The following is a 15,532-nucleotide window of genomic DNA, read 5'->3' on the forward strand; positions in this document are numbered from 1 at the left end:
ACTGAGGTCAGGCTGACAGGTCTGTAATTTCCTGGTTCCTCCTTTCAGCCGTTCTTGTGGATCACATTGGCCAGCTTCCAGTCTTCAGGGACCTCTCCAGTGAGCCAGGACTGTTGATGAATGATGGAGAGCAGCTTGGCCAGCTCATCTGCCAACTCTCTCAGCACCCTAGGATGGATCCCATGTGGTCTCATGGACTTGTGAGGATCCAAGTGTCTCAGCAGGTCCCTTACTTCTTCCTCCTGGATTACAAGGGGACTATAGTGGTCCCTGACTCCATTTTCTAGTTCAGGAGGCCAGTTGTCCAGGAGGCAATGTGCCCTACGATTGAAGACTGAGGCAAAGAAGGTGTTAAGTACCTCTGCCTGTTCCTCATCTTTCGTTACCATATTCCTCTCTGCATCTAATAAGGATGCAGAGGAGAATATAAAGGAATATAAGGGAATAAGGATACTATCAGCCTTCTTGGCTACCAGGGCACATAGCTGTCTCATGCATAACTTAATAAGCATGACTCCCAGGTCCTTCTCTACAGAATACTCTCCAGCAACTCAATCCCTATCCTGCAATCGTGCATGGTGTTATTCTTCCTCAGATGCAGAACTCTGCATTAGGTTCCTCTTTGCCCAGCTGTCCAGTCTGTCCAAGTTTTGCTGAACGGCAGCACAGCCTTCTTGTTGGTCAGCCACTCCTCCCAGTTTTGCATCATCAGCAAATTTGCTGAGGGGACACTCCATTTTTTCATCTAGGTTACTGGCAAATATGTTGAACAAGACTGGACCTGGCCCTGATATCTGAGTAACACCAGTAGTTACAGGTCTCCATCTGGTTTCTGTGCTCTTGATTATGACTGGTACACTGTGCTTCAGGGAAATTGCTCTTATGACTGTTTAAAATGTCTATCAGCTGGTTTGCAGTACTACAAACCACTGTTGCAGGACTGACGTTTGCACATGAGAAATGGAAGCTGGAGCAGACATTCCTTGCTAATCCTCTATACTACTATGCAGTGGACATAGCACTTCACCGGACAGCACCCTAGCCCAAATGCGGTAACAAAACGTCCCCCCAGACAGTGGCAGAAATGTGTGACTTTCTCCTGAAAATCTGCAGCTAAAGCACATATAAGTTCTTAAACTCCTTCCTGCATTCATGAGTAGAAAACACACGACAGATTCTAGCTGCATCTTCATTTTTATACCAGACAGTAACTGCTATGTATCACCTTTCTGCAACATACACTGAGTGTGTGCTACATCTCATGGGGTCTCAGTAGGTCTCAGTACACATAAATTTAAACATCTCAATGTACATTTGTGAGGCTGCAAGGCCTGGTCAGAAATACAGAGGGTTTTTTTTGATGTGACGCTAATTAACTTGTTATGGGTGCTGTTGAATACCATATTATATTTTTCCCCCTTATACTTTCTTTTTAAGTAAATTCCTTTAATGAAGTGCTGAAGTGCTGCCTTTTCATTATATTCTGAATGACAAGAACCACAAGTGACTCAGCATACTTCACTCTTTGAGGTGGGAAGTACCTAATTAGGACACAAATGCTCTTTCATGTTGTTTCTTTATAATAGAAGTAGTACTTCCAGTTGTGTTGGAGAGGTACAACTAGAGGTGTTAGATGAAGAACAATTCTCCTTAGAGAAGAATTACTGTTAGCTGTTACCTTTTGAACTGTCTCATCAAACAGTGAGGTCTCTGCTACTTTTCAAAGAAGAGTATCCATACAACTACATTCAGAGTTTCTGCACCTCACAAATTAGAGAACTTAGTCTGCATGTGCATCCACACAGCACAAGTAGTAAGCTGGAGTCTTCTGACACTAAATACCCTAGAATCAGCTTCCATGGGGATTCTGGGTGTTGAAAAGAACATGGATGACAGGCTGAAGAGTTCATTTAATCCTGCTAGTAATGAGCTCATTTGAAAAAAGCTCCTTGGTATTAATTATCATTAAGTTCTGATTGATTCATCAAATTATGTGATGCTAATATTTCTAAACAGAATGTGAATTCCTGAGTTCAGTAAGCTGCATAATTTGCAAATCTGGTAAAAACAGAACTGCCTTGATATTGTGTCAATTACTGCCGGACTGACTTTTCCTCCTTCACTCCCTGTATACGTGCACATATGCATGTTTGAACATGTAATTATTGTGTACCTGTGTATGGAACACCTGTATCATACTGAACAAAGACAGTACCGCAAGCTGTATTTATGTATACACATTACGCTAAAGTAATAAGAATTTTCCTTACCTATTTCAGTCATGGATATCCCTGGAGCTAATTGCCCATTGTTGAAAGAGCTATAGGTAAACAAGTTTGGTACAGAGGTGAGGTCATAGATAGGTTCCTGCTTTATCTGTTTGATTCCAGTCATGTCTAACCCAGACTGGTCTGGAGAAGGCTGGGCAGAATCCACATTATAATATCCTTCAGACTTCGGCAGGTCGATGACATGCCCATTTGAGTAGGTGCTGCCAGTGTCATTATTCAGGTTGCTCAAGCCATTGCTGATGCTGTTGCTGTAAACCCTGGCGAGGGCTTCTGCCTCACCACTCTGTTGCTGCCGTTGCTCCTGCAGTCGCTGCTGGTGCTTCTGCACTTCAGCGTACAAGCTATCTCTCTGCTTTTTGGACATTCTTCCAAACTTCACAGCTGAAAAGAAAAGCACAGTGCAAACTGTTGTTGTCTTTCAGTGATTTTCTTCAACGTCAGCACTCTTGATATTTAATTCCAGCATTATTTCTACTATGGAAACTAGTTTTTCTGTTTTTGTGGAAATGTGAGTGGATGCAAATCTCTACACCACATCTCACAAAGGAAAAAGTACTGTGTGCTTGGTTTAAAGGGTGATGACAGTGACTTTTACTTGACAGGAAAACTTCAATCAACTCATTTCCCACTACAATGTAAAAAAGACCACGTATCCTTCTAAATCTCAGTAATCACTGAACAACAATCCAGAGCTGTATGAAAAGTATGGTCTGTAGATTCATATCCCATATGATTTACTAACTTTCCACAAACCTTTAAACAGAGCATTAACAGGATTAGTACTCTGTATGAATACAAGCCCTGAAGCCTTATTATCACACATTTTTCAACAGGATGTTTTCTTCACACTTAAAAAAAAGTTAATCTTGCAGGTTTGAGGTTAGAACCTAAAGAAAAACCACAGATTTGGAGATAAACAGCACAAATAAAAGTAATTTTTTCCACAGAGGAAAGTCTCAGGGATTTACACAATTAATTTACATAATCTCCACGCATAAATCCATGCATTCCTTCTGACGAGAAAGGGAGGAAAACATCAGAGTGCATAAGAGCCTCCCCAAGAACAGGGTGCATTACACTGAGATTGAAATTTAAAAAAATGATAGGCTGGTTGCTGTGCAACTAGAAGTAAATCCAAATCCAGGTCATAGCTGATTACCTTCTCCCCACTCTCATCTCTCTATAAATATTGGGCTAGCTGCTGGGATCTCAGAGCACAGGTAGCTGTTAATTATGCTTGAAAACAAATGAGAGATACATTCCCAAGAACTTATCAGATAAGAGGACATTGCTCTGGAAATGTTAATTTCTGTCTGATACGGGGGGTATTTTCCAATACTGAGTATTTCCAATCTGTCCCTAATTGAGATTAATTCAAAGTCATCATATTTATTAGCACAGGACGGGCTTGGCTCTCATTTTCACTACCCTACAGTTCAGTTATGGTCCTTGAGAAGATTCTGAATCTGCACATGCAGATGAGCATGAAAATCTTCAGAAAAAAGAACAGAAAATAAAGAGCATAGTATGAAAAGGATGTGCCAAAACACCAGAATGATGGCAGCTTCTTCAAATTATTTCCACTTTTCTTTCACTAAGAGTTTTTTTCTTGTTGCCAACCTTAGCTTACTTGCAGCCCTTCACAGAGGCTGAAAGCTACCTCACATGAACACAGCCTGCCTCTGGAATCAGTCCACGGTGCATGGCACACTCTTCCAGACAAAATACAGTGATTTTGTTTTGAAAAATGCAACTCTCTATTTTGTTCAAATACAGAGCTTCAGTAATAAAAACAAACACCCACTGTTTAGTCTCATTATATATTCATTAACTGGATTCTCCAGCTGCTGTCAATTAGCATCCTGCCTCTGCATGATAAAAATGAAATCTGTTATACGGCTGAGAGGTAAAAATTACATTCAGTTTCCTTGTTAAAAAAATCCATACAACCCACTTTAAACTTGCAAAAGCTCTTAATATCATCAAGAATAAATATCCTTAAATAAACAATGATAGAGAGGAAAGCAATGCTGTCAGAAGGATCACTCCCTTTGTCTGTATGCCATGGTCCTTGAATTATAAGCTGGGAAGACAGGGCTGCCAGTCACATTAAAATGTCCTGGTGACACCTCAAATTATTGGAAAATACTACTTCTAGGAGGAAAGAACATGCTGTTAAAATGCTGAAATGTTACTACTTTAATCTCCTCCAGGAAGAATTGGGATCTAAGGCATCAAGGAAGCTGCATGCTAAGACCAAAATGAGTTCACAGATTAAATGTTAGACTGTGAGGCCCCTCCCAGATTGGAGAGACTGGTGAACAAGTTGATTCAGTGAGATATGAGACACACTAAGGTAGGAAAAGACCTTTTATATTCCCAATTTTACATGAATGTATAAAATGTGGACCATCTAAAGAAGCAGTGCTTTAAGTAACTCAGAGATTCAAGGATTGCATTGGGTTAAAAATGACCCTCAAAGGTCACCTTGTCCAACTCCCTGCAGTGAGCAGGGATACCTCCAACTCGATCAGGCCACCCGGGGCCCCATCAAGTCTGAACTTCTCCATCAATGACACTTCGTTTCAAACAGTGTGTTTTACGTAAACTTTCTAAGAGACAAAACTGCTTCAAAGTAATGGAAATTAATACAATCTGCCTTCCAAAATAGAACATTTTTGCCCATTATGTCTGTGAGCTGTGGTGGCTGGAGAAGGTCAGCTGTGGACAATCTTGCTCAAGTCTCCCACTGCTCAGTGCTCTGGTGTGGTGCATATTCTCAGCCTACTGATCATGGCTTCCCACATCACAGTTTGGAAGGTGTACCAGAGCTCTACACAGACCTGTTATTTGATGTAAGGTGGACCTTTCCTTTGGCATAGTGTCCATCTTCAGTGATGAACTATGAAATGTTTTATCGGTAGACTCAGATGGGGCAGAGGCAATATACAGGTAAAAGAAATGTTTGGTTTCTTGTTTCAGAAATGCAAAACATTTGGTCAAGTGCTCTGAATAAAACAAACACCTAATGTTATTAACAAGTAAATTTCTTCACAGTTGTCCATTTAATATCACAGACATTTAGAGATCTCAGGGAAAGGCACGCTTTCACACATCAAAGTTTAATGTCAAGAGAAATGTTAATGCTTTTTATTGGAGGTTATTTAAACTGGAATATAAATCCACCTCTCCAGAGGTGACCTTTCTGTGCATTTGGTCAGAACAATATATTTCACTTCTGACTCTTTCTGTTCTGAGCTAACATTGCTCTCCATTTTGTGATTTCCCCACTCTCCCCATGAAAATACCCTCCTTTGTTAACTGAATGGCGTAAGTCTGACTCTCATGGTGTGTGTGTTACAAAGCAAGCAGCTTCTCCTCTCTCTTTTTTCCAGAAATCTGTAAGGAGTTTAAGTAAGTCAGCAGTGAGAAAGAGTTTCAAAGGGTTTAGGCGTGAAGCAGGATTCTGACTCCTTACCATCTCGAGACATTCCCAGGGCAAGACATTTTTGCAGTCGGCAGTGTTGGCAACGATTTCTGTTGGTTCTGTCAATTAGACAGTTTCTCTGCCTTGGGCAGGAGTAGGAGGCATTGTTCTGCTGACTCCTCCGAAAGAATCCCTAGGGGCAAGAGAGCAAGAGTATTACAGTGTACATATGTACACACATACACACAGAGAACCATTTAACTGACTACTATAAACTCTTATTTAGTGCAATGCTACTTATGCTATGACTTTGCACATGTGTTGGCTTTGTGCAGTGAAATTAAAGAACATTAATAGTAACATTAATAGTAATGAGAATTCTGCTTTTTCTTTCTCTTTAAAAATGTAATTCTACTTTGTTAAAATGAAAAAAAAAAATGTTGCGAAATGCATTCTGATTGCATAATAACAATAACCATCTACCATTTAATGCTTGCTTCTAATAGAGGGAAAGTCTGTCAGCATTTGTAAACAGGTGTCTTAGAAGTACTCGTTGTAACTGTTTTCTTCCTTTTATTAAAGAAACCAGTAATAAACACTACTGGCTATGCATAGCAACAGAAACTGAGGTCCGGTGTTCCATTTAACTTGGCAAATGTTGATCTGATCTGGAGGGACCATACATTTCAAAAGTGAAAAGTAATTCAAATTCAAGCATCACAAAAGCACTGGGATTTAATGACTGTATCAAGTAAAGCCAACACACAAAGGGGAAAGTAACACTTCCAGACACTGCCATGAGAAAGCAATGACATTTTCCATTTCAATGGAATATAACATTATCCATTTTATCTATGTAAAAATTTGTAGACATTCTATCTCTTAGCAGGTTTGTCTTGCCAATTGTGGGTCATTTAGCTAAGGAACGGCAGGCTAGAAGAATATTAACCCATACGTAAGGCCTAGCAAGCTCCCAGCTGCTACAAATGACATCAAGAGGTGTCATTATGATAGAACAGGAAATGGCAGAGGTGGCAACAGGAATGAAACCAGGGGTAGGCTTAGAAAGAGAAAGCCAGAGTATTTTGTGACATTTGTTCCTTTCCTGTAAATTACAGGACAGAAGGAACAGCAAGTCCAGAGAGAAGGAAACAGAGAAGAGATGTTCCTTGGAGTGGTGCTGTAGGGTTGTGCAGAGAACTGAATGATAGCCTAGCCACTGCAGGAAGCCATGGGCAGAAAATGGCAAAAAGGGCATAATTATTGCAGTGACCCTAGTCACCAGCAGTGATGCTGAAGTGGTTATGCCTTCCAGGGCTTGTCTGCAAAAAGGTTGAATGGAGTGAGGAAGCAAGAGCTCACTTCACTGGCAGGGCAAAACCAGTGCCAGCCTCACACAGTAACAGCAAGCAACAGAAGTAACAGTGCTCTGAGATTTAGAGAAACAACAGTGGGGAAGCAGCAAGGCCACAGTGTCACAAGGGTCAGTTTGCTTACTACAGTTTGTCCCTAAATTCTTTCTCAGGTCCTGGTGCACCCAATGAAGATGGAGTGAGGTGTCAGTAAAAACAGGTGACAAGTATGATTTCCCACCAAGGTAATTGTCAGCGCCACTTTCTTAGGTTGAGCATCACAAAATTAATTTATTCTAGTTTGTGCTGGTTTTATCACTCAGTACTGTCTGTCTAAAAAACAAATTAAGTTTTATGATTGGAAAAATGTGATAGGGACTTATCTAGTCCCAGCTGACCAAAATTTCCCTGAAACTGGGGAGGTGATTTTAAGGCTAAATGGATGCTAATCACAGACATTTCTACTCTATTTGCTAGGTTGTACAGCTGATTTTGTTTTTGACATGCAATGGATTTTTCTGGTTTAAAGGTTTAGATTTTAGTAGCTCCTATGTTGATATGGATTTGAAAGAACAAATCAAAGAATCACAGAATGTTAGGTGTTGAAAGGGATCTCAGAGATCATCAAATTCAACCCCCTCGCAAAACAGGGTCTCCTAGAGCAGGCTGCCCAGGAATGCATCCAGGTAGGTTTTGAAAGTCTCCAGAGAAGGAGTCTCCACAGCCTCTCTGGGCAGCCTGTTCCAGGGCTCTGTCACCCTCAACATAAAGAAGTTTCTCCTCGTGTTGAGGTGGAACCTCTTGTGGTCTAGCTTGTACCAATTGCTCCTTGTCCTGTCACTGTGCACTACCAAAAAAAGACTGGAACCTTCGCCTTGATACCCACCCCTCAGGTATTTATAGACAGTGATAAAGTGCCCTGTCAGCCTTCTCAAGACTAAACAGCCCCAGGTCTCTTGCTCTTCATAGGAGAGAGATTCAAGTCCCACAGTCATCCTTGTAGGTCTCCATTGGACTCTCAAGAAGACCCCTGTTTCTCTTGAATTGAGGAGCCCAAAATTTGACACAATATTCCAGGTATTGTCTCACCAAGGCAGAGTAGAGGTGGAGAACTACCGTAGATTTGCTGGAAACATTCCTCTTAATGCACCTCAAGATGCTATTGGCCATCTTGGCCACAAGGGCACACTGCTGTCCCATGGAGAACTTTTGTTGTCTGCTAGGACTCCAAGACCTTTCTCCACGGGGCTGCTTTACTGGCAAAATGATCCCTAATCTGCACTGGTGCCTGGTGTTATTCCTTTCCAGATGCAAGACACTGCACTTGTCCTTACTGAACTTCAGGAAGTTTGCTTTCACCTAACTCTCCAACCTGTCCAGATCCCTTTGTATGGAAGCACAGCCTGACAGGGTGTCAGCATCACCCCCAGCCTCCAGTTTTGTATCATCAGCAAGCTTGCTGAGCGTACACTCAATCCCCTCATCCAGGTCACTGATGAAGATACTGAACAAAACTGGACCTAGTACTGATGTTAGTTACATGAATTAAGTAATTAAATTAAATAATGCTGAAAAAGCCCAACAAAACCTCCTGGTATGTACTGTGCATTATCCTGAAGTGTTGTTTTATCCTATTAAGTTTGACCTCACCTCAGAAGTTTTTTTTTCCTTTTATTGCCTCTCCCAAGGAGAAAAATTAAGGGTTACATAATAAAATTAGTCTACAGCAGGTAATTTATTTTTCTAATGAGAATTTAGTAATTTTTTCTCCTCCATAAGATTTAAATGTTGTCACACAACACACAGACAAGCCTTTCATTTAATTTTTAGGTTATCCTAATATAATATCAGCTATATTTACTGTGAATAATTTCATCTGGTGGAAGAAGGCTGCAGGTTATTACTGAGAAGCTACAGATTAAGCCAGATTTCTCGATATTCCAAACACCAAGTTTTTCAGTACATGGAATGAGTCACTTTATTCATTACAGATGACCAAGGCATCAACGGCCATGCAAACTAAAATCTACAATATGACAAAAGAATGATAGAAAATACTTTGGTTTAGCAGTTGGGAGTCAGGAGAGATTATAAAGACTTCTTGGCAAAAGGAGCCATGGTGCCAGAAGAAATGTAAACTTGTCTTCAGGCTTAATCCTTTCATTTTACTTCAGTTGGGTCCAGCAGTTTGTTCAGTGTATGCAGGCATACACATAAACCAGCAATAATATTTACGATGTCCCTTAAGCATATATAATATGTATTTGCAGTGGTATAGCTAATACAGGGACACAGAGTTAAAGGATTTCACATCTTGAAGTTTGTAGCACCTGGCAGCATCCTTAGATGCTATGTCCTGAAGTGCTGCAGCTGTGTTGAGCCAGGCTCAAGATGCATGCATGTTTGTAGCATGGTTCTCATCTCTTTCTCAAACACATGGTCTTGCTCTTAATTAATCCAGATTCCTAATGTACGCAGACAAAAGTAGCTTGAAATGACCATGTATTAATATGCAGGCTGAGCAAAGAGTTATTTAATTACCCAGCAATAGAGCAGAGTTGCAGTGCCAGAGACAGCACTTTAGAAGGGAGCTCTGACAGACTGAGATGCCTCCCATCGGACCCAATGTGAAAACCGACATTATTTTCAACAACAGGCTCACACAACAAGATTAGACTAATTGATCTGATACTCTAAAACTGGCACAAAACCAATAGGGTTAAAACCACCGTAAGAGGAAGAGAAGCTCTTTATCTCTAGGTAATGTACACACAGAACTGAGGAGTATCGTCTCCTCTTGAGGCACACACAAGGGCCAGCATTAACCCTTATCACATGTAGAGGACATTCTACCCCTAACTGCTCCGTGGGCACTGGGTAATGACACAAGCTGCTGTTTTTCTGCTAAATAACTTTTTCCCTGAAGCATTTGTACCAATTTTGAAGTATCAGATCAATTAGTCTTATATTTTTTCATGTGATCATTTTAAGAAGATGCTTATTTGTAGTTCAGTGTCACAGTAAGATACAGTGTGAGTTATGTTTACTACTGTTAATGTTTCTAAAAGACATCTGATTTTTGATAATATATTGCTTCTCAATGTGTTGGCATTAAGTATTTCTACTGGAATTTAGTGTACCCAAATTTTCAGATTTTTCAAATGTTCTATTTTTCTTTTAATAAAGTATTGGCTAAATACAGATGTGCCACTTCAGTCTACAAACATGAACCCACTTTGAGATGTACCAGTTTGTATGTTTCTGCATAGAAGAAATCAGAGATACTGCAACTCCATCTTTGCAATTTCACCATTCCAGTCAAAGCTGTATGAAATTCTATGTTTGGTAGGGTTTCTTTGTTTGTTTCGGGGGGTTTTGCTTGTTTGTTTGTTTTTGTATGAGTAGCAATACAATTCCTTAGCTGATAAAATAACAGAGTACTTCTAAGCTGAAAACCTTTCTTCTTTTGGCTCAGATTCTGATTTGTCCTATTTGAACTAATGCCTGAGACAACATATTAATATGACTAAGCAGCATGGAAAGGTTTTTACCCTCTCTGTCTCTTTTCCCCCATTTTGTTTTATATTCTCCAATTCCCAGCAATTACTTTAGACTGGAAACTGTAAGGAAGAAGGCAAAGGATTATTTTACACTACTCATAATGTAAGGCATTTTTTTCCTTTCGGAGATTACAATTTAGCCTGCAGAGAATACAAAGCGGATAAAATGGGACCAAACTGACACCTGCAGGCTTTTAAGATGTTGAACTGAGATACTGCACCAGCTTTTCATGCTACATGGATTGTATAGGAAAAAAAAAAGATAAATTAATCTCTCAAGTTGATTTAAGGTAGAACAGGTGTGACTTACATTTGCTAATCTCTGTATCACTGCTTATCCTTCAATTAACTCATGTTTCAAATGAGGAGGCAACTCTAAAGGCTATTTGATGAAAAGGAGAGCAATAGTAAAATTGAGCATGAAATGTATCTACATCAGCAGTGGACTTCACAGCCTTTGGCACCACTTGCTTGAAAGCATGTAAGAGTGTATTACTGTACACAGGTGCCTCAGGCTAATGAAGATGCTGATGACTATGCTGTGTTAAAATGTCATACCTTGCAGCCTTCACAAGTGATGACTCCATAGTGTATTCCAGAGGATTTATCACCACAAATTTTGCATGGTATCACTTCAATTTGCGCTAAAAAAAGAAAAAAAGACAAACATTTTGAGTACATAATTCTATCTTTTTTTTCTTTCTCAAATGAAGATCTTAAACAATAAAGCTACACAGCAGAAAGCCAGTTTACCCACCCAGTAATATAAAACTGTGTCTTGTACTGTGTTTCTGAATGTTTTGTTTTGCCAAATTTTATTATGTAGCCTTTACCATACTCCATAAAGCTTCAATAATTTGTTACTTCATGATTAGCAATTCTTTCCTCAAATTCTCCTTTTTCATTTATTTGTTAACTTCATTCACGTAACTGATAATCACGGTCACTAGAGGGCCCCAAGTAATTACCTAGATTGTTCTCATTTAAACATTTCAAATATTCATGACTTCTCATTTTGGTGAGGTAGAACTGCATAGTATACTTTGATGGTCTTTTTCAAAGCAGTAGAAGTGATGAAGTTTTCATATTCTTCAGAATATAGTTTCAAGATACACAATGATAGTGATCGAACTGGCAGAGATGGGCTTGTAAATGATTTCTTAACCTCTTCCCTTCAAGCTATTTGTTCCAACCCTAAGACTGAGGTTAAGTAGCCAGCGGCTGTGTGCTGGAGAGGGAGGCTTTATTTGAAAATGTCTGAATATAAATGTGCTTTAGATGCTTTTTGTAAACATAATGATAATTTAATTTGAAAAAGAAAAACATAGTTTGCTATCTTCTGTATATCTTTGTCAACATAGCTGTTTGCTAATTTGAATCCTGTGTGTATTTCCTTTGGTGGCACTGTAAGAGCACACATTCTGAAATACACAGAATTGTACCTTTATTTTAGTCAGATGCATTGAGGAGAAGTGGAAGACCTGTTTTCTTTCCCTTTCACTTGTTTTGTAAGTAGGATGTCTGTGTCCCTGCAATCCTCCTGCCACTTGAAGTGGTATCATACTTGGCAAGGATCAGTATTCCTTGTAGATGTCTTTCCTTAAGCACATGGCAACAATACAAGCATTTCTCTGCAATGCAAGTCACTTATCAAATGCTTGAGTAAAACGCCAAGAGCTCATGAAGCAGGACTACCCTTAGCACAAGGTTTGCTAACTGTTAGTACTTTAACTGGGCACCTCAGCTCCGAGAATATGTTGGGAGATAGGAAAACAATATTATTGTCCAGATGATCATTCTAATGAAAGTATCTTATTTCAAATCTGTGGACAGTAGAAAGTTTCTAAACACAAGCAACCCCACTCCAACCCCTTATGCCCCCCAAACCTAAAAATGACCACACTCTAAGTTGAGCATGCAACACATTTTTATCGATAATGCATGGATTCTTTCCTGTTTCTACCTATGGTCCAGTTTCTGCCACTCTTAAGAGAAGCCAAGAGTTTCCTGAGAGTAACTTACCTACCACCATGTGGTTAAAAAAAATTTCAGAAGCATGTCCCACAGAGTTATCACACTTCTCTCTGAGAGGTGCATTGCATCCCTTTCTCCTATTGCAATCCCCTACTTAGACAGAGGCTTACATAGATAACACAAACTGAATGCTAGCAGGCCTTCTCTGGAAAGTCAAGGAACTGCTCCCTTGGGACACAGTGACCAAAAAATTCAGGGAAGAGGGATGTTCATGAATGGTGTCAAGGGTTAAGACTGGTCTGGCCACTAAATGAATGACAGGGGCATTCTATTAACCCCTCTCCTTTTCCCAAAGAGGAAGAGAATATAAATTACTGGAAAACTTTAAAAAAAGAACCAAAACTTTACTGATGTTGCTATCACCACTGATGCTGTGGTAGGCACTGGCGAAGTTTCTGACTGGACTCAGTGACAAGAAGGAATCAGATTCAGGAGTCTGACTCTGGAACTGGATTAGGAAACTCATGGATGAGGATCAAAGGCAGAACGGACAGAGTCCTCCTTGGGCAACAGCCATTGAAGAAGAGAGCTTGGCTTTCATGATTTCTCAGCTTCACACATAATATGATGTATATGGCATGAAATATTAGCTTAGGGTGACTTGTCTTGTCCAATCCTCCCTGCAGGTGTTACACTTCTTACTGCACCCTTAGCGTGGTACACAAGATTTAGCAGCAGCCTCAACCTGCATACCAGTCCCTGGTACTAACTATAAACATCAAGCATTATCACTACTAGAAACAGGCACTGCCTTTGAAAACACACTGTAAATTTCAGAAGAGGCTGACCTGAAAAGTAAAATCACTGACAAGAATTAATGCTGTTCTAGCTCAAACCAGGACTGAAGGTAAAGAGGCTTTAGTTCCCTCACACTCAGCTTCATGATCACGCATACAGGCAAGAAAACTGGCTTTAAACTGCTCCTAATGTAGGATGGACAGAATCAATTTTATTGTAGGAAATAGGAATTAGTTGTTAATATGTGTGATGGACACAATTCAGAATCAAAATCTTGCCTGTGTTTGTACTTTAGAAAGGTCATATCTAGAAATATAACTTCCTGTATCATCCATAAATCTGGGGCTTGTTTTCATGAACTAAGTTGTGGTAGTTTGTTTCCCTTCTTAAGAAACTGAAATGCAGCAGTTATCCTGGTGTGACAGATAAATAAAAAAGAAGTCAGTTCCTTACACAAAAGCATCTGCAGTTGTGGCCGTTTGAGCTGATCCTCTAGCTCAGACATAGGGGAAAGATGAACATTCCAGGGATAGGCCACATAAGGGCAACAGTAGATAAATTAATATCATTTCATTGGAGCATCAAGAGCTCAATGTCTAGAAGCACAGCTTGTGCTCCCCTTCTCCCGCTGGCTTCTGCTGCTGCAGCTTTCGCCTGTCTTCCCCGGCTGCTGTTTTGGCTACTGCTGCTTCTGCTGCTTCGCTGCTGCTTGACCCCTCCCCCATCTCCCTTAAGGTTATTGTATTTTTTTTTTTTCCTTCCTTCTCTAGTTATTATCTCTCTTTACATTGTTATACTATTAGAAATACAATTTCATCTTTCCCTGACTTTCAAAAAAAAGGGTCTGTGTTGTGGTGAGTTTTTTTTTCCTCCCCAGGGGAGGGATCTGCCCTAACCCAGGACTGCAGTTCACTGGCAATTCTGCCAGGCTGGTCCTGGTCAAAAATTCCTACACCTTATCTCCACCGAGATAATAAAAATTTCTAAACATGCACCTCCAAGTATTGAGAGGCTAGTCTGAGTAACTGTACACAAGTCTCTGCTTAAGAGGCATGTGGAAGCTAGGCTCAGCTCTGGGCCCACATGCTGCTTTATGCTGACAAGCCTCAAAGATGATTGTCAGAGGAAGGAACTACAGTGGGAATCTGAGAACTTCAGAAAAAAGACAAGACAAAAGAGAAAAAAACAACCCTCAGAAAATATGGAAGTAGTTTTAATGTGACTTGCATATAGAGTCTGTAACTGCTATAGGAACAGAAACAGAAGAATTGATCCTGTGACACTCACTGCAGTAACAAGTAGCAGTAACTGCAGTAACAGTACTTTTAATTGTGAGAAATCAGTAATTTCATGAATGAGATAGAGTTATAATCACCGTGTCGATGGCAAATATTGATGGACCAGGTCACTAAATGACAAGGCTCTAGATTTCAATTTATATGAAATAAATACTTTAGACTTGTGAATCATCTGTCAATTTGAACTCTTATTTAAAATTAACCATTCTATAAACCAGTAAACACAGCATGTCTAGGAAATTGCTACCGTGGCTTCTTAGAAATCTCATGGGCTGTGAAGCACCTCTAGGACACAGAAAGCATTTGATGAAGTTTGGAGAAATAAACTCTGTTACCCACTCCTAGGCAGTTCTTATTGTTCGTAAGACAGTAGAACAATTTAAGGATTCGTAACAGAAAACTTGAGACATTAATTGAATACACCACATGAAAAAGAAGCCACTGTATTCACAGAAACTTCTTGAATTACTGTAATTAACACCCAGTGTACCAGGTTTCTTTTCCAGGTTCAACGATTGTCAGAGGCTAGTATACCTCTTTCACACAGTATCTTTCTTCAGCTGCCTATAATTCTACGTTGTTTTTTCTTTTTCTACTCTTAGACCAACAAATATTTTAGGGACCTGTATATCCTATCTCTCTTTACTGCTATTATAAAAGAAACAGCTCAGTTCTGAATTCCTTACAGTATAAAATGCATTCATTCAGTACAATTTCCTGAATATTGCTGTAAGAAATGGAATGAACTAATAATAGTGGAATTGGCACTTTCAGCAGAACAGAACTAGAACTTACTTTATCCCAATGCAGTAACCATAAGAAAGGAATAAGT

The 15,532-nt window shown here is 39.8% G+C and overlaps 1 protein-coding gene across 1 annotated transcript in view; it reads right to left on the reverse strand.

Moving 5' to 3' along the window:
• The window catches only part of RORB (RAR related orphan receptor B), a 168,136-nt gene that overhangs the window by 37,055 nt on the left and 115,549 nt on the right, over positions 1–15,532 (reverse strand). Inside the window, exons 2-4 of the mRNA XM_064176538.1 lie at positions 11,189–11,274; positions 5,770–5,911; positions 2,271–2,672 (exon numbers count right to left, since the gene is read on the reverse strand). Of these exons, the coding sequence (XP_064032608.1) occupies positions 2,271–2,672; positions 5,770–5,911; positions 11,189–11,274 (630 nt within the window). The remainder of the gene's footprint in view (positions 1–2,270; positions 2,673–5,769; positions 5,912–11,188; positions 11,275–15,532) is intronic.

Source organism: Pogoniulus pusillus, chromosome Z, assembly GCF_015220805.1.
Source record: "Pogoniulus pusillus isolate bPogPus1 chromosome Z, bPogPus1.pri, whole genome shotgun sequence".
Taxonomy (NCBI): Eukaryota; Metazoa; Chordata; class Aves; order Piciformes; family Lybiidae; genus Pogoniulus; species Pogoniulus pusillus.